This window comes from Rhea americana, unplaced genomic scaffold, assembly GCF_003343005.1.
Source record: "Rhea americana isolate MKP2758 unplaced genomic scaffold, rheAme1 scaffold_29, whole genome shotgun sequence".
NCBI lineage: Eukaryota > Metazoa > Chordata > Aves > Rheiformes > Rheidae > Rhea > Rhea americana.
In genome coordinates this window covers 3,539,841-3,559,172 of record NW_028186412.1, presented here as the reverse complement: position 1 = coordinate 3,559,172, position 19,332 = coordinate 3,539,841, and the positions used below count along the sequence as shown (strand labels likewise).

The 19,332-nt window shown below is 35.6% G+C and overlaps 1 protein-coding gene across 1 annotated transcript in view; it reads right to left on the bottom strand.

The window, feature by feature from the left end:
* Positions 1-1,254: 1,254 nt before the first annotated feature.
* The window catches only part of DYNC2H1 (dynein cytoplasmic 2 heavy chain 1), a 170,341-nt gene continuing 152,263 nt past the window's right edge, over positions 1,255-19,332 (bottom strand). The window contains exons 86-89 of the mRNA XM_085309033.1: positions 16,913-17,022; positions 16,487-16,568; positions 6,287-6,403; positions 1,255-1,708 (exon numbers count right to left, since the gene is read on the bottom strand). Of these exons, the coding sequence (XP_085165159.1) occupies positions 1,550-1,708; positions 6,287-6,403; positions 16,487-16,568; positions 16,913-17,022 (468 nt within the window). The 3' untranslated portion in view covers positions 1,255-1,549. The remainder of the gene's footprint in view (positions 1,709-6,286; positions 6,404-16,486; positions 16,569-16,912; positions 17,023-19,332) is intronic.

Genomic DNA, 19,332 nt, shown 5'->3' with positions numbered 1-19,332 from the left:
TTGCTGAGGAGACACTCTGTCCCTTCATCCAGGTCGCTGATGAAAAAGCTGAACCAGACTTGACCCAGTACTGACCCCTGGGGAACACCACTACCTAAAAGCCTCCATTTAGATCGTGCTGCTGATGACAACCCTTTGAGCTCTGCCTTTCAGCCAGTTCTCAAGCCACCTCACTGTCCACTCGTCTAACTCACACTTTCTGAGCTTACCTACCTGTCAAGGTAGACAACATCCACTGCTCTTCCCTCATCTATCCAGCTAGTCGTTCCTTCGGAGAAGGCTATCAGATTGCTTAAACACAATTTCCCATTGGTGAATTCATGCTGACTACTCCTGATCACCTTCTTTTCCTCCATATGCATAGAGATGACATCCACGATGAGCTGCTCCATCACCTTTCCAGGTACAGAAGTGAGGGTGAATGGCCAGTAATTTCTGGGTTCTCCTTCTTGCCCTTTTTGAAGACTGGAGTGACACTGGCTTTCTTCCAGGCCTMAGGCACCTCTCCAGTTCTTCACGATCTTTCAAAGACGACAGACAGTAGCCTAGCAATAACATCTGTCAGCTCCCCTAGCACCTGTGCATGCATCCTATCAGGGCCCATCRATTTGTGGATGTCAAGTTCGCCTAAATGATCTCTAACCCAGTCTTCTTCAACCAAGCRAAAGTCTTCCTTTTCCAGACCTTCTCTCTTGTCTCCAGGGTCTAGGATTCCTGATGGCTGCCCTTAGCAGTGAAGACTGAAGCAAAGAAGGCATTCAGTAATTCTGCCTTCTCTGTATCCTTTGTCACCAGGGCACCCACCCCATTTAGGAGCAGGCCCACATTTCCCCTAGTCTTCCTTTTGCTGCTGGTCATATGAATATTGATAAAGAAAACGCAGTTTAAAACTATAATTTGGAATGCATTCAAATTTGTGCGTAAATGTGCAAATTCTTAYTGGAATCTAGTCTGAGTTATAAAATGTTGGGTTCAGTAACTTTTAGGTAAGAACCATAATGGCAGTCTCTTTGAATTATTAACCCACATGAAGTTTATGAACCTCCTAGCATRTACTACCAATACAAAGAAATTAGAAAAAACATCATTAAAACGAACTGAAACATTTATCCTGATTTTTATGTTCAGTAAAACATTAAATTTCAATTCCAAAAGGCAAATTTTATCATTTTCTTTTATTAAGTAACTGAGGCATAAGAACAACAGTTTAAAAAGAATACTGGAAAAAAAAAAGACTAAAGGAAACTTTCTGGATTTGCATTTATAGTCAATGTCTATCGATTTGCAGTGCAGTGCAGTCTAGAGAAATAACCCAAATTAACAGTTTGCTGAATTGCATGTTAACTTTTACTACATCACACAAAGATACAATGTAGTTCCAACTCAAGTACAATTAATTTTATATAGCTCAAAAAAATAAAAATGGGAATGTATAAACTATTTYTTTAAAATTGCATAATAAGTAATGAGACAAAGGTTGTTTAAAAAGAAACAACTGATATGTTTAAATAATTCTTAACTTTAAGAGCTAATTTAACACAGTTGCAGCTTACTGATTTTTTAAAAATAAAGCAGCTCCACATTGAATCCACTGGTCTTGATTTCCTCCACACGGTACATCAATATTTGTCACCACATGGTCTCGCTCCACACTACTGTAGACTGGTAAAGATATGCATTCTTCTGGAGAATATGGACCATAAGCATCCTGTCAACAAACCATCACTTAGTTATCATTTAAAATGGCAGTAAAATAGGAGAAAAGAATGATCTCCAATGATATGGTATCCAAAGTTGGGTTCTGCTTTATAATTTAGACACTTGATAGACAGCAGAAAAATAATCTCTCTTGATCCAGACTACAAAGCAGAAGGATTACCAACAAAGCAGAGGATTTAGAGAAGTCTTTAGAATGCTACACAACTAAGCTTTCACATTTTCTATCCAGTTGGTTAAAAGGAAAACAGAAGACAATATGTAGCAGAGCACACTTCCTGATCCCACGAACTGCATATCAAAATCTTCGAACAGCTGAAAACCAAATCATATTCCATAAAGTTCAGAGAAACCAAATCATATTCCATAAAGTTCAGAGAACCAGAGACAAGGAGACTCTTGTACAATTCCTAGCCAGGAGAAGGCTTCCAGAGCAGCAGTGCTGTCCTTCGGGGTGCTGCTGACCCGGCATGCTAGAATCCTGGGGAGTTCATGGTCTCAGCAACCCCTGCTGGCTCACCTCCTCCATCCCTGCAGAATAACCCTGTTGCTCCTCATATAACACAGCCCCATTTGTGATTTGCATCTGACCTATTTGCAAGTGGGATATTTCATGGACTGCACTTAGACTACCTCCAGTATAGCATGCTGACATCAGAAATCTAAAGTAGGTAGAATGATGGGCCTTGCCACATCTATCTCAATTTGCCACTAAGGATTTTTTAACCTCTGTTTTCAGTAGAGTTAGTCTTACTTAAGTCTCTTTAATCCAAAGATTCATTCATACACATTAACTGGTGTTACTTAAAAATATTTAAATTAAAAAATTTAAATATTTTCTTGCTCTGTATGTAGCTAGAAACTGGAAGAAAATTTAACTTACTTAAAATGCACAGATAGTAATTTCTATATTGTGACATTCAAGTGAACAGCATTGTACTCTGTAAGAATAAGAGCCATTAAATGGCTTCATTCCTTTGGGAAGGACCGCGTTTGGAATGATGGCTTTACTTCTCAATCTTTATCCTGATCAGCAAGAAATGTTGTACTCTCAGATGAATAACAGTTCCACTTCCCTTTCCTTACAAAAGGAACAGCAAAATGTGTGTGTCTTGAACATAATTTCCTTTTAGAGTTTTGCATAGGGCATGCACCTACTATGCATGACTGTGGAACTGAGCTCAAAGATTTTTATGTCTTTTAGGCTTTTTGCAGCATGTATCTGAGGTTTCAGTCTRTGATGCAATTATTTAGTGCAAGCGATTCACAGTTTTATTCAATTCTTATTCATTAAGCATGCTTTTCATCACACTCAAAAGCTCCTTTTCTGTCAATAAGCAAATGTTAAAAATTTTCAAGAAACAAGCAACAGGGCTTGGTCAGTAAGGAAGTGAAAGCACTGATCACTAAGGAAGTGAAATAAGAATTAGTCTTTTTAACACAAATGACACCAAATTTGACTTAATGAAGCTTCATTATTAGAAAATAAGTAACTAAAAACAGGAAAAAGGAGACATGCAGACAACAACTGTTTCAAGTGCTTTGCCTTATTTTTTAAATGTYAAATCATTTCTGAAGAATTTTGTTGTTTTTGAAAATAACTTCCCGTATCTGTTGACCATCAGCAATCAATTCCTTACAGAAGCYCCGTGCACTGTAAGAATTAGATATAGTAATTTAATAACCAAAAGTTTGAAAAGAGAGCTTGAAAAGAGAACTAAGCTGTTTTCAGAAGGATTATATTCATCACATTTATTCCTTGGTTAACACTATCAAGGAAGACAAAATTATAGCCAATTTGAGAGTAAAATGTGAATCACAGAATATTCTTTAACTTTTTGCCAAAACTGGGAGGCCAAAAGTTGCCCATCTTGTCTCTAAAGACCTTTTTTTAAAAAATCTTCTTGGGTTGAATTAGCTGTTGCTAATGTTTTTATTATTTGATGTTTTCAAGGAATTAAATTATTCAAGGGCTAAAGATATTCTATGAAAGTCTCTTTGAACTACAAACCTTTATGTCCTTGGCTTTCATACACTCAAAWTTTTTTATTCATTTAGACTGTCTCACATGTAGTTCTATCTCCTTTAGCAACACTCTTTTACTCCCTGGGATCTATCAGTGAATTAAAACTGGAAAAAATCTTCACAATTTAATAGCTCAAAACATTCTATTTKGAGTATTTCAGTATTTAGAGCTTTTTTTAAGGTGGATATCTCAGAGAAATTCTGTAGACTGTATGTTTTTTTCAGAGACTTCACTTTATTATAGTCTGTTTCAAAATGACCTAAAAGTATTGCACCATATAGATTTTCAATCACTATAAATCATAAAAGATATTTATGGTGAGAAGAAAAYATCTTCTCCCCCTCAAAAAAGTACTACTTCATACACTTCTCTTAAGGAGATGATAAAAAGATAAGATAACCAGAATGCACCAATTCTAGTTTGTTTTTTTAGTACACTGCTTGATTGTGGTCAACTTCTATAATTAAGCCTCTATCAAAAAATCTTTAGAGCACAGAAAACCAGAATTGCTTTCAGTAGAGATACTTTGATACTTTGGAATCAAAAAATGCGGAAACTAAGAGAAAATCTGGATGAATGCACTCAATTGACAAGCATAGGTTTCTGTTTTAAAAGAATTGTAATTTTTACTACACAAAGAAGATGGCAGCTGCTTTTCAYTTCATATACAAAGTACATTGAAGGCAGTTTAACTCTCACTTGCATGTGTTTTCAGACAAATCTCTTTATTGGTGCGACATATAACATCTGGATCTTATCTCTGAAGTTTAAAAGAATATAGATTGTTATTCAGAAAAATACTTTAAGAATCTGTTAAATCTCTAATATAAATGCTTCTCAAAATAAAGACAGTTACTGTTAATTCTAGCCTCGAGAGTGCATGAGATATAAACATTTGGTGTTACCATGTAAAACAGTGTATATTGTCATCCTCCTCCTCTCCTCACTGCATCTATATATMACGATGCCTGGAAATTATTTATTTCAAGTAGCACTTTTTCAGTAAATTAGGAATCTGTTTATTTTTCTTAAAAAAAAAAATTATAAGCTATTAAAGAACTGAAAACTCTTTCACTTGTCTAATTTATAAATGATTTTGATTTTGTTTTTTTAATTTCCAATCTCTTCTGTTTTATCAAAGTCGGGAACAGTAGTGCAGACACTTGCTTTTATTTAGCTGCTGTGCTCTCAATCTATTTCCACTAGTGGTGGAAATAACAATGAGAATTCAAAAAAAAAAGTTGTTAGGATACAGTAGTGTGGTAGAAGCAGAACTCCTTGTATAATGTCTATTACAATATACCACATACTGTGTGCTTGAAAAATAATAAAGTATTATTATTGAAATGTCAACTACTTTGTCTAGTGTGCTTTATTCTTTAATATTCTTCTAATCAAACCTAACAGTCTTAAAAGTGAACTCAGTAGAGTTCTTTAAGTTGCTAAACAACAAACTCCTGCAGTTAATAATTTCATTTTTTGATGAGAAAATACCTACAGGATATGATAAAAAGTGACACTATCTTTCATTTCTTACATACTGCTAATTTTATTTACTGTCACAGAGAAGAGAAAGAAATGCATCCACCCCTATTTCTCATTTTCTGTATACACACTTGATTTTTGGTGTAGATGTGTTTAAATATTTTCTTTTAGATCTCTATGTGGGATTCTACTCAATTAACTTTATGTGTCTGAGTTAGTGGTTTAGGCTGTCTCTAGAGTCACATCCAGTCAGAGATTGATCCTAGCTACCTTATGATGGAATGAACTTTTTGAGATGCCTATCTCTTACTGAGACTAAAGAAGAAGCTAAGACAAGTAATTCTTGCTGGCCATATATAACCTTTAGACAGCTAAATTGAATGAGAGGGACTCTACAGTAWGTTTTCCTTCTAGTTATCAGATAATACGAACTGGTAATGCTGCACATACTTCAAGTTGCTATGCAACTTAATCCTTTATTAACAGAGATTGTTATTGTAATCAGAAAGTAGGGTCAGCAACAGTTCTTACTGTTTTGATTACTTATGCCACTTTCATCTAACACAGTTTAGCAAGCAGTGGTATTTTTTTAAGTTAGTACAAGTAGAGGTAAAGGTTTTTTTGCTTACAGATCACATCATATTCTTTGTATCTTTTTATTGCTGTAGCATTTTAATATAATGTATTTAAAATTTGAAGAAAATATATTCTATAAATGAACTTYCAAAGTCACATCTACATTTATTAAATACATTTTTTAAATGTTAGGTTCTTATTTTTAAAAGGACAAAATAAAAAGGGATGATTGAAATAAACCCCTGTCTTAACCTGCACAATAATAAGTAAAAACATATTGACAAAGTGACAAAAAGTTCTTTGGGTTACATTAAAGATATAACTGCTTTTCCTTTTTTTTTTTCCCTGGGAATCTTTAAGGTGGCAATTTTTATTTTAAAGTGAGGGAAAAAAACAGCTCAGCAAGATCATATTGAAAATCTATTACACATAAAAAAGTAAATTATGGGTCTTGAAAGTTTAAGGCCTTTAATAATTTAATACCTGTGGAATCCAGGCCATGTAACAAGGGAGTACAGACGACACACTGGGAGAATCATGAAGATTTTCTGAAAGTCGGTTTCCATCAAAACTGCAGCCTTCTAGTTGTAAGCCACTGATCTGCCATGGAAATATAAAATATTCAAATATGCATTACAGTCTGAAATATCAGTAAAGACTACACTGTGCTTTAACTAATAATTATTCTTTTTACTGTGACCAAATGCTTAAATAACAGGAAACTAATTATTGTGATTGCATATGAGAATAGGAAACGTAATTTAAAAGCAAGATCTGGACCATGCTTCGGCATGAACTTCCTCTCGTTTGGATTCACATTCTTTGAAATGTCAGAGAAAAATACCTGTAAATGTCATAATTTATGAAACTGCAGTAGCCTGGCATTAGACTAATGGGAATATAATAGCAACTGCCAAGTACACAATTATTACAATATCAAGAAGAAGAAAAGAACAATCGCTGCAATAAGCTTGACTCCCTGCATAGATGTCTGAGCACAGCTTTCAAAGAATGGAATGTGCAATTACACATTTTCTGCAGAGGTAAATAAAATGTGTTGAAATAATGTAAAGGAAAAATGTTATTTAAYATAGTGTAAGATTTCTTAGTTAAAGTATTGCTTGGAAAAATTAAATTAATAGAAACTATAAATATTTATATAACTATGTAATGTTTTATGTATAAAATGTTTAAAATGCTTATTTTTAATAAGTGATAGTCAAATAAATAGTTTCAGCCTTTGAAGTGAAAAGTATTCTCCCATTTTTAACCTGAACTTAAGTCCTGAATAAATTAGTGACAGAGATATCGACTTTGTATTTATTCCAAATAAACCTTCAACATCTGTTGATCTTTTTATTTTGCCACACTAAGGAATTTACAAATATGAAAAGAATACTGTTTTAATAGCCAGTGTGGCCTGCTAAAGTGAAAACTTTAATTTTACTACTAATAAAAGTTAACTCACTAATAACTTTATTGCAATTCTTCAAACAAAAGAATCTAAAAATGGAGCAGATGTCTAACAAAAGCTACTTTTATCTAAAAATCACCTCTTACACTATCTTATTAACACACTGAAATAAATATATAAAATTGAAGAAGGCTTTCACAAAATACAAAGACCATAAAGGAGGGCTAGAACTAGGAAATGTAATGCTACTGGAAATCTGAAGAACGACTGTGCAACCAAAATGAGAGACAAGAAATGGAGAAAGAATTCTACTTGATTTTCAATTGCCAATATGATTCTCTTCTTTCTCCTGCCAACTTTTTCTGATCTTTCCTCTGAATCTCCCCATTCAGGTCTGTTGCTTTTAAAGCACAGTGCTAACATTTGATATTTTGTTTTATTTCTACCCTTTTAAATTCCCGAACCTCTCCAAACAGAGAAGTTGGAAGAAGCTGGCTTTACCTAGGAAAAAATCAATTTAGGTGATGACAGTCTTATGATAGTCAATAAACTTTGGCTTTCCAGTGCCATTTCTTGTCTTGCAACGACAAAGAATATGAAGGAAAATAACATAAAAGACACAAAAGGAACAAAGTCTTACAAATGATCATAATGAGGCCTTACCACAGACTCCTTCCTACTGACTCCTATTGTTAACACCAACACTTAAGGCCTCACAGATTATACTTCMTTCCACTACACTTCTGATTGACTGTTTTCAAAGCTCTTATTTATTCCTATCATGAAATTACTAAATAGACTCCTGTATGTTTTTCTTTCTGCTCACAATCTGCAGGGAGTTTAGTTTGTTAAATCCGTGAGTGTGGCAAAGTGACTGAGGGAARGTAGATGTGATGAAGTAGTTTTGAAATTTATTGTCAGGGTGTACAAATGATTGGCAAGCCTCTAAAAAAATTTCTGTAGAAGTGGGTCAGCTAGTAAGAAATCTCTATTGCACAAACATTTCTTCTTTTGATACTGGCAGTTTCTTTGACATTGTAGTTATGTAAAATAACATCATTTGTTCTTCCGGAAAACTTCAGCCAATCACAGGAACTCCTTTGAAGATGAAGACCAAAACTTTGACTTTGATTCAATATTAAAAGCCATTGGAAAAAAAAAAAAAAAAAACACTGGCACAATCTGCTTTCAGATATCATTTAGTTGAATACATTCATAGCTATGTTCTCATCTAAAATTCTATTCTATGATAAATGGTGTTGAGAAATTACAATTGCTACAAAGGTTAATTTTCACAGAAACTATTATTAGGGTGCATAGTATTTTTGTAACACAGTTTTGGGTAATGGGTGGAGTTGACCATGATTTTTGAATTCTTAATTGTTACAAAGTAAAAGCACTTAATACTTTGTAAGTATTGGTACAAGTACTAATTTCAAACAAAACTATTGTTATATATTACAGCTCATGTTTCTTTAAAATACATTTGTAGAAAGTGCACTGGTACCATGAGCCCAAGCATCTCTGTTTCCATAACTTCCAATCCTTCACAATGAACTTTTCTTTATTATTTAATGTTATAATTTCCCATGAAATGTCATGAGCTACAGTAGACATCAGGAAGTCAAATTTTTACTACTTTTTTACTTCCCTAGGCCTCCATCATTAATTTCTTTATGTATGTTTAAGGAGGGAAGTTTACGGTATAAAAAGACCTCTCTGGATACCTCATGTTAATATTTTTGTCAATTGCTAAGAGCTTAAGTTCAAAATTAATGTTGATATTATGTATTTGAATATGACATACCTGCAATAATTTTTTTATTTTTCACTATTTTTGTTAAGCTCCACCCAAGCTCAAAGCAWTTACTACCCAAAAAGTCTCTTATAATGTTTCTCTTTTTCTTTCTTTCTGTTGTGCAAAACTGAAAATGGGATTCTAAGTCAAAAGGAATAAAATTACCTGTTTTTGTACGACAAGAGGAATCAGTGCACATAGTAAATAGGAGAGAAATATTTGCATATCAATAATGTAATTATATAGTAATAGCTATACAATTTCAGTACCTTTTGTTAAAGTAATCCTGAGTATTGTTAAGGAAAGCATAATTTTATACAGATTGATTTGAAATCACTCATCACATTCTGTAAGGAAGGATCTAAGCTGGCTAATATTCAAGCATCACTTCCTCCAAGCTCAACAGCAGTGCATCCCTATGAGTACGAAGTGCAGCAAAAGGGGCAGGAGACCTGCATGGGTGAGCATGGCCAAATTCAAATAGAAGAAGAAAGTCCACAGACTGTGGAAGAGGGGACGGGCTACTTGGGAGAATTACAGGAATGCAGTCAGAGTATGTAGCGATGCGGCGAGGAAGGCTAAGGCCCAGTTGGAATTGAGTCTGGCAAGGGACGTTAAGGACAAGAAGAAGGGCTTCTTCAAATACATCAGCAGCAAGAGGAGAACTAGGGAAAATGTGGGCCCGCTACTGAATGGGGCAGGGGCCCTGGTGACAAGGGGTACAGAGAAGGCAGAATTACTGAATGCCTTCTTTGCTTCAGTCTTCACTGCTAAGGGCAGCCATCAGGAATCCTGCAGCCTGGATGTGAGGGAGAAAGTCTGGAGAAGGGAAAAATTTCCTTTGGTCGAGGACGATAGGATTAGAGACCTTCTGGGCAGGCTAGACATCCACAAATCCATGGGCTCAGATGGGATGCACCCACAGGTACTGAGGCAGCTGGTGGATGTTGTTGYCAGGCCGCTCTCCATCATCTTTGAAAGGTCCTGGAGAACTGGAGAGGTGCCTGAGGCCTGGAAGAAAGCCAGTGTCACTCCAGTCTTCAGAAAGGGCAAGAAGGAGGACCCAGGCAACTCTAGACAGGTCAGCCTCACCTCCATCCCTAGGAAGGTGATGGAACAGTTCATTCTGGATGTCATCTCCAGGCATATGGAGGAAAAGAAGGTGATCAGGAGTAGCCAGCATGGATTCACAATGAGGAAATCCTGCTTAACCAACCTGATAGCCTTCTCTGATGGCATGCCTGGCTGGGTAGATGTGGGGAGAGCAGTGGACRTTGCATACCTTGATTTCAGCAAGGCTTTTGACACTGTCTTCCATCACATCTTCATAGGTAAGCTCAGGAAGTGTGGGTTAGACGAGTGGACAGTGAGGTGGATTGAGAACTGGCTGAAAGGCAGAGCTCAGAGAGTCGTCACCAGTGGCCTGGAGTCTAGTTGGAGGCCTGTGGCTAGTAGCATTCCCCAGGGCTCAGTACTGGGTCCCATCCTGTGCAACTTCTTCATCAATGACCTGGATGAGGGGACAGAGTGCCTCCTCAGCACGTTTGCTGATGACACCAAGCTGGGAGGAGCAGCTGATACACCTGAGGGCTGTGCTGCCATTCAGGGAGACCTGGATAGGCTGGAGAGCTGGGCAGAGAGGAACCTGCTGAGGTTCAACAAGGGCAAGTGCAGAGTCCTGCACCTAGGGAAAAATAACCCCAGGCACCAGTACAAGGTGGGGGCTGACCTGCTGGAGAGCAGCTCTGCAGAGAAGGACCTGGGAGTGCTGGTGGATGACAAGTTGACCATGAGCCAGCAATGTGCCCTTGTGGCCAAGAAGGCCAATGGTCTCCTGGGCTGCATTGGGAAGAGTGTTGCCAGCAGGTCTTGGGAGGTGATCCTGCCCCTCTACTCAGCCCTGGTGAAGCCTCATCTCGAGTCCTGTGTCCAGTTCTGGGCTCCCCAGGACAAGAGAGACATGGAGCTCCTGGAGAGAGTCCAGCGTAGGGCTACGAAGATGATCAGAGGGCTGGAGCACCTGCCCTCTGAGGAAYGGCTRYGAGAGCTGGGCCTCTTCAGCCTGGGGAAGAGAAGACTGAGGGGGGATCTTATCAGTGTGTATAAGTACCTGAAGGGAGGSTGTCAAGGGGATGGGGACAAACTCTTTTCAGTTGTCCCAAGTGACAGGCCAWGAGGCAATGGGCAGAAACTGAAGCACAGGAAGTTCTGCCTGACCATGAGGGGGAATTTCTTCCYTGTGAGAGTGACGGAGCACTGGCACAGGTTGCCCAGAGAGGCTGTGGAGTCTCCTTCTCTGGAGGTATTCAGTGCCCACCTGGATGYAACCCTGTCTAACATGCTCTAGGTGACCGTGCTGAGCAGGGAGGTTGGACTAGATTATCTCCAGAGGTCCCTTCYAACCTTACTGATTCTTCAATTCTAAGATCTACTACTCATCTTCAGCACTACTAGCTACCGCTGAATTAACACTGCTTATTTAATATGAAGTTTGACAATCCACCTAGATCAACAAGTATTCTTGACCTGACTAAGAGTTCCTCTGCCTACTTCATAGTTAAACAGACCACTTTAGTACTTTGTATCATGTTGCAGATGATGCCAGGGTAGATAATTTGAAATTTTTGGCACACAAAGTCATTCCAAATGGCTACAATTGCTGAAATATGATGTCATTTTTGTAAGTGTAAGAAAGGTAAAAAAGTTTTCTCATCATACAGCACATAGTGAGAATTCAATCTGTCTTTTCTTCCTCATCAAGACAGATTTCAGGCCTTCCAAAACTTTTTAAATTAAAGATTGGAAAAAAATTCGCAAAGAACCTCTTCAAAACAATCTCTYCAAAACAGTCACTAACTCATTGTGCGACTAGAAGATTACACAAAGTATGTGTGAATCTAAGTTTTAAAATCTATGTTCATCCACATGCTTAATTGTTCCAAACTTTCAGCAAAGATACACTATTAGAAGAATTAAATATTTGTAGATTCAAGGACTTCAGCATGACTCCTCCACATTCCAAAACACAGTTCTCTAACCACCAGAGTATAGAATCAAGCCTTCTGTTGGAAATATTCACATAAGGTGAACGAGCTCTATTTGTACATTTTGATACACATAAGCCTTAGAATAGCCTGTATCATGGTCTGGTTCCTGTATGAGATAAAGGAGATCAAATTTCAAACCCATCGTCTGATTCATGTAAAGAAGGAATATGCAGTATCAGTTTCAACAAATGAATATATTCTGACAAAAAAAAATCACATTTACCAATTCTGTTGGTAAAATTACCGATTTTACCACAAGCTTTATGAAAGTTTGAAGAAAATCTATTTTACATTGAAAACAGAGTAATTTAACAAAGAAAATGAATTAAGTTTATGAAACTTCAATAATACAATCTGAAGACAAGACAGTCACCAAAGGGGAAGAAAACAGCAGGAATGAGTATATCTGATTGTATTTTACAAACAAAGAGCTGCATGAGCAGACAGCTTCTAAGCTTAAACACAGTAAAACATAATGAGAAAAAAAATTTCAGAAAGAATAAGAAAGGTATTTTTTGCTCACACAAAAATCTGAGTATGTCTCAGTATGTATACTATTAACTACTATTTGTAGAAGCATACATTACAGAATGCCAAGAAACATTTATTGCAGTTATCATTTTCCATGTACAACTGAAATGGAAACAAATCTCCTTTTGCTTATGAATTGTTTTTTTTTAAATGAGAAAATTCTCCTAGCAGCCTTAGCTGTGGTTAGGAGGCTATCAAATAAGGAAGCAACAGTTGAGTATCAGATTGAAGTTCACAATGTCAAAATTCTAGAGGCCCAGTCCATTGGGTATTAACCAAATTATATTTAGCCTTAGCTAAAAAAAGTAGTGTTTTTTTTTTTTTTTTTTTTTTTGCTACTACTTTCTATCTTGCTTCCACTGGGCACCAACATCCTGTTCTGAATATAAGATGTCTTACTCTATTGGACCCTTGTAAGTTTTTCCACTGCTAAATTATGCTCTCTGTAAAAAGCCATACATTGTTCCTAGTTGGAATTTCCCAAAGAAGCATTGCTGCTATTGGATTTTTTATACCTTTTCTTTTTTTCTAGATAAAAGATCTGTGTATTAGGGGAGATCTTCTCATCAGCACTGGTACTTCTATACAATGATGGTATCATCTTTAATAAAGTAGACAAATCATGATCTTAATATACAGCAGTACATAAACTTAAAAAAAATGTACAAAATGTATAAAATCTTTAAATAACTCTTTGCTGAACCCTTGAAATCTCTTCTTTTAAACTTCCAAAATGTGACAGGGTTTAAAAAACCCCTTTTAACTTGAGGCAATTGATCAAAATTACTATGTTAGGAGAGCAGTAACTGCAGGCTTTCCTGTCAGTGGAAAAAGACAGGTATCTCCTGAAAGTAGTTTAGCTCATCTGAGATCCGAATTGTCTCCAAAAAGAAGGTGCCTATCTTTATTGACAAAATGAGGCTGGTAAACTCAGAATTCTGATTTAGGCATCAAAAGTCATATGGAATACAGTAGAGCCCCAGCTACCTCACTACAGTATGCTTTTAGCCATTTACCCATTTTAGATATCCTTTCTTATCTGAAATTTTTCTTGATCCCCACTTTCCAAAAYACAGCTTCTCATTCTGTAAGCGTAACCTGAATTCTTGACTACTGTAGATACAATATTAACTTTACTTGCATTGAGATTCATATTGCTCATGTGAACCAACCTTAACCTGCAATCTATAGGATCCTTATCCAACAAGAAATATTTTAGTGGATAATTTTTTCTGTATCACTGACAATTTTATACCTTAGTTATAGGGCAGGTTAAATGGATAAGATGCTTTGTATTTAGCTTTACTAATGCAAAAGTTTCTCCCCAGTTTTTCATGGCCACATTGACAAGGACTTATGGAAAAGAATCTAAATGTTCATCACAGCAAGAGGTTGCAAAGCCTTTCTGTACATCAAAGATTTGATGGAYCAGTGAATATACTGGTGAATATGTACTGATGCAGATTCACTGAATTTTGCTCCTTACTGAGGAAAGAAAAATAGTCAGACGGACGTGACTGATGTTAGAGGATTCTTACTTTTTGCTTAAAGCAATCACTCTCCTAACTGCTTCAGCTATTCATGAGGCAGAGAATTTGCTCTTAAACAAAATTCTCTTTATTTTTGATTMTTCTTGGAACCTGACATTCAGGCTTGTAGAGCAATAGTGATCATATGTTCACCTTTTTGCCTACAAATGACAGTGACTGCTAACACTGTAACCTAACTAATATTCCCAAAAAAATAATCATATGCATTTACACATAATAAAGAATTACAGGCTCCAAAACATCTAAACAAGAATGTTGTTATAGAATTCTTTCTGCTTATTACCCTTTAATTCTGTAGTTTCTAAGCAACTATTTCAATCTAGCAACAGTAAAATACTGTAATAATATTTAGCGCATGTAAAATACATTATTATTCACATGTGGAGTTCAGTCCAAAATCAATCACATTTTTTGCATTTTTTAGTATACATCTGAGTCTTAGGTAGTGGCTGCTACTCTTCTGAGGAAAACAAGGCTAAAAAAATCAAATCTGTTTTTATATCTTTCATAGCTTTGAGACTGGCTTCTGTAGAATGGGGTATCTACATTTTATTTATTCTGTTTATTTAGTTCTTATGAAAGGAATCAGATTGACAATATTGGAGACAAAAGCCTTCTATTTATCCACAGAACAGATGCACTGCAGGAATCACTTAGCTATAATGCACTTTTATTTAAAAATCTGCTTTCTGAGAAATTATCTCTCGACAGGTTTGCTTTATAAAAGCAGTTAAGAACTTTCTCCTAAAACAAGTTAATGTTAGAAAATTCCTTTTTTTGTCAATATCTGAGATTACATAAAAACTTATCATTTTTTTTGATAAAATTCTAATATTTTGCCAAGATGGTAGCATGGTTTTGAAGAAGTCCAAGCTGCTAGGATTTGCAGCAATAAGATAGCCTGCTAGAATGAGTGGTCAGAGATATGAAACTCAATTTAGCTCACTGTTGTAGACTTAGAAGACTTGGCTGAACATGGAGCCTCAGAATGTATGATTTGAAGGCTCYCATATCTATCATAGGAGGTCATAAACTAAAAGTTCCTGGGTTTATTTATCTTCAAGTTCTAGACTCCCATCTGCATCTCATTAAATGAGGCAGGAAACCTTATTTAAATATCAAGATTAAATAATTATCTAAGTGAGAATTATTATCCACTTCCAACAGGAATTATTTCAACAAAGTTCAGACTGTATTCTATAAAGGTTGGATGTAACCTATAAAGGTTGGATGTAACCTATAAAGACTGGATGATCACAGTTACTTTTTCTGGCCTTACAATCTATTAATATTTTACAAACATGAAACTTGCATATATTCTGTATTAAAAATTTTAAGTAGTGTCAGAAGCTGACCCAGAACCCTGTTATYTCCCACTGCCTTGCATCTGACTGCATTATCAGATTAGAGCCAGATGCTTTCTCTCTTGTAATCCTAGTAATCTCACGGTTTTAGCTGCACATCAGCACATAGCCGAATGTGCCCTTCAAAATTCCCTTGTTTCTGAATGAATGCAGCTGTAAGTGCTGTACTCTGTGCTGAACACAGTACTTTCAGCAGTGCAATATTATCACGGGATCAACACACCCACTGGAAGATAGAAAACTTTCCTTGTGAATTCCGTACAAATTTGTATAAAATAGGTGCAAAGAGATTCAGTTAAACCAAACTGGCAGTGCCATCTGAAACGTTAAGAAGCTAAATTAAACCGTGGATTCATATCCACTTTGCAGTCTAGGGAATCAGTAGTGACTTTATGGCAGCTGGCAATAGTCCTAAGTGTCCATCAACAAATTGTTGGGTCTTAGTCATAACAAAGGCTAGTCAGTTATAGTTGAGTTTAGTTTGGTTTATTTACTTCCTTAAAAGTCTCACACCAATGATTGGAATTGCTAACATATAGCCTTGACATATAGTTTTATATATTTATTTCTTCATGTCAGGTGCCACAAGTATTTTAAATATTTTCTGGCAGCAGTTAGATACTAGCTAAGGGAAACAGCTTCCAGTTTTACCTGAAAGGCAGGCAAGGAGAATGGGACAAAAGCAATTTTAAATTTTAAATATGTACTGTAACTAGAAGAGAGTAAAAAAGTATCCCCTTTCTTCCTTCAGGCACTGTAGAACTGTGTAAACTGTTAACAAACCTTTATATCTCAGGTACACCATTGTATGTACAGCTCATTTTTCTGAAATGTTTATGGACAGATGGTTTGGACTATGCTAATAAAACATACTAGTGAAATTCTATTATATCAGTTACAATCTTTCTTTTTCCTTTTTTATATATGCAACATATGGGAACTCAAGAAATGTAAAGGGAAATATTGTTATGCACAATACCTTAACTTGGAGTTTGCCTTCCTGTATGCGCCCTTTCCATGAGGCTGTAAATTTAAGGCTGTCCACAGAACAGTTCATTACTCTGTAGCGGAAATATATATACATTTAATGTTAGGGACATACAACAACACGAAATTGAAATACAAGCCTGAAAATAATGTATTTACGATGTATACAATATCACATTAAGTCTTACTTTGCAGGAAAATATAACATTTTGAATTTCACCTAAGTTTTTTAAAAAGTCAGGATTTAGAAAGTAAAATAACTATTCTATTTCAGTGCAAATAAAAAAAATGAGATGACTGATGACAGAAATTGACATAATTTGTTAGATCTGTATCCTGAAAATGAAGCAAATGTATTCACAAATAGGGAATAGTGGCACATGAGCAAGCCTAAATTGGTAGAATATTTTTTCCTCACCTTGCAGTCTCCTGGCGTAAGGCATTCAGAAAGGTTTCTGGATGAAACAGCTCTGAGAGGTCAAGGGTGTCTGACAGAAGTGTCTGTTTTTCTGCTTTTTCTACCCAGTTCTAAAACAGAACGACGGGAGAACAAGGAAGCCTGCAGTTATTGTCTGATTTTTCAACATTTTCAGTTGACGTGGATTCGTCAGTTTTTGTGATTAATGATAAATGTTTGTTTAAATATACCGCAATCTCCAAGACAATATTAATTTCAATTATTTCAAAATGTCAGACAGAAAACTCACCCCATTTAACACTATGAGGAACATGAACAGTTTATTGTTGTGCAACATGACTCACCCATTCTAAAGAAACTAACTTCTATTCTGTTCTCTGTACAGTGCAGCTCACTTGTAAAATGAAATTTTTAGCAAGTTTCTAAGGTTCAGCTGAATCTCTATTCATCTTTACTAAAACAAGAGCTGCTTTACTGAGTTCAACAAATAATTTCTTTCAAATAAACTTTAAGATGATTTTTTTTTATGTAAGCTGCATATTAAATTTAAGAACTACTTGATTTTCAACCTACAGAATATATTTATTTTAAACGCATACCAAAAGCTTTTTGAAAATATCTGTTAGTATTAGGTCAACATTTTAATTTTTAGTATGTGAAGTTTCAAGAGATGTTTCGGACATTTCAGATGTATTAGTCCAAGATATGAATTCACAGAATTTCTGAGAATAGAAGTAACCTCCTTTATTTCTGATGGTACATGAAACTAAGAGTGTATGTTTGGGAGTGAATAACTGGCCTCAATTATCCTTCCTGAGTGTGTTACCCGACCTAGGTCTTTCTCCTTTTACACGCAGATATGAAGCCTGAAGTAATGAAACCTGCAAAACTGTAACTCTTACACTTTCTATTGCTTTATCAAGGATGCACTCTTGTGTTCCAACAGCCTTACAACAAACCATTGTCATCAAAACTAAAGAAAAGTTGCTTTTTTTTTTTTTTTTTTTTGAAGTCTTCTTTTAGACCAGGTTGGACCTGGAAGTTCTAGTCTCATTTTAAATAGACTATGGAAGATTCTTTCTCCAATCCAGAAAACTTGGAGGAGGGAAGGGAACATCAGTAAAACCAGCTCATTATTTAAATCAATATCTTTTATTCTAAATGGACTATATTCTYGATTTTCTTGGGCAGATACCTACCAGGTATCTTGCTGGAACAGTATTTTACTATATTCCTTGAATTGCTAACAGAGTCCATAAAATTGTCTCAGCAGTGAGAAAATCATGCAAAATACATGTAAATTTCACTCAATGAATTTTAAATTTTTTCTTTGTCAAATACAGCTCTGTAATATTTTTACCATACTCAAACATTTAATCAGTGACCTTTAAATCTGTCATATCACAAATTATGAGCCTTTAATCCAAATGATTAAGATTCAGTTAGATTTTTACTTTCTATTTTCATTAGCTAAATGTAAACAGTTAATTGCTCTTATCTGTATGATTCTTTTAATGACTTTATAATAACAACAATCCCTTTTATCGTATAGCAATAACTATGCATTCAGGTTAGGACAGATTTTGTAAATTATTTTGAGTAATACAAGTAATCACAATCATTTCAATTTGCATTTAATACAATCATTTTAYTTTTGTCATCAAATAAACTTTTAATTTAACTGTTAAAGAATGACACTGTCAGGAATATAGATGCTTATGTTCCCCCTAACTAAAAGACCAGTATGGCTGATATTAACTTCCGAACTCACATAATTAAGTACCACTAGGAAACTAACAGTAACAAAAACTTTCTTTACATCACAACAGCAAGTTTGCAGTTACTACCTATACTGATCTACATAAAGCTGAAGACGTAACTCTTTCACATTGGTTTAATAAATAATTTAGATTTAAATGCAATAAAATGCATTTTACCACAGATGTATACATAATTTTCTTATGTTTATTATCCTTTTCCTCTTATATGACCATGGGGCAGAAAGTTAGTGAAATGCTATGGTCTCAGCTGACAACTGTACTCTATTAAATGCATCAGTTGTCACAAGTACATCCACCGTCACTGTCATAACTCTTAGAATAGAACAGGAGGCTTAAGATGAGGTGTGGGAAGACTGAAGTGATGTTTCTTGAAAAGGAGGAATCATTTAACAAATCAGCTATAGTATTTTCACTTTCCCTCTCCTACTCCATKTCAATAAAGATATACATTGACTTCATTTATCAAACTGATGCAAAGTTGTTTGATTTCTGATTGATTTTGGATGATAATGCAGCTTTTCCGTCTGAAGCACCTTCTTCCATCACCAGCTCAGAAGAAAATGTTGCCTTTCCTGCCAGGTTGGCCAAAATAATCCATTTGTCACTTGCCGACTGGATCATGGTAATTCAATGAATTTA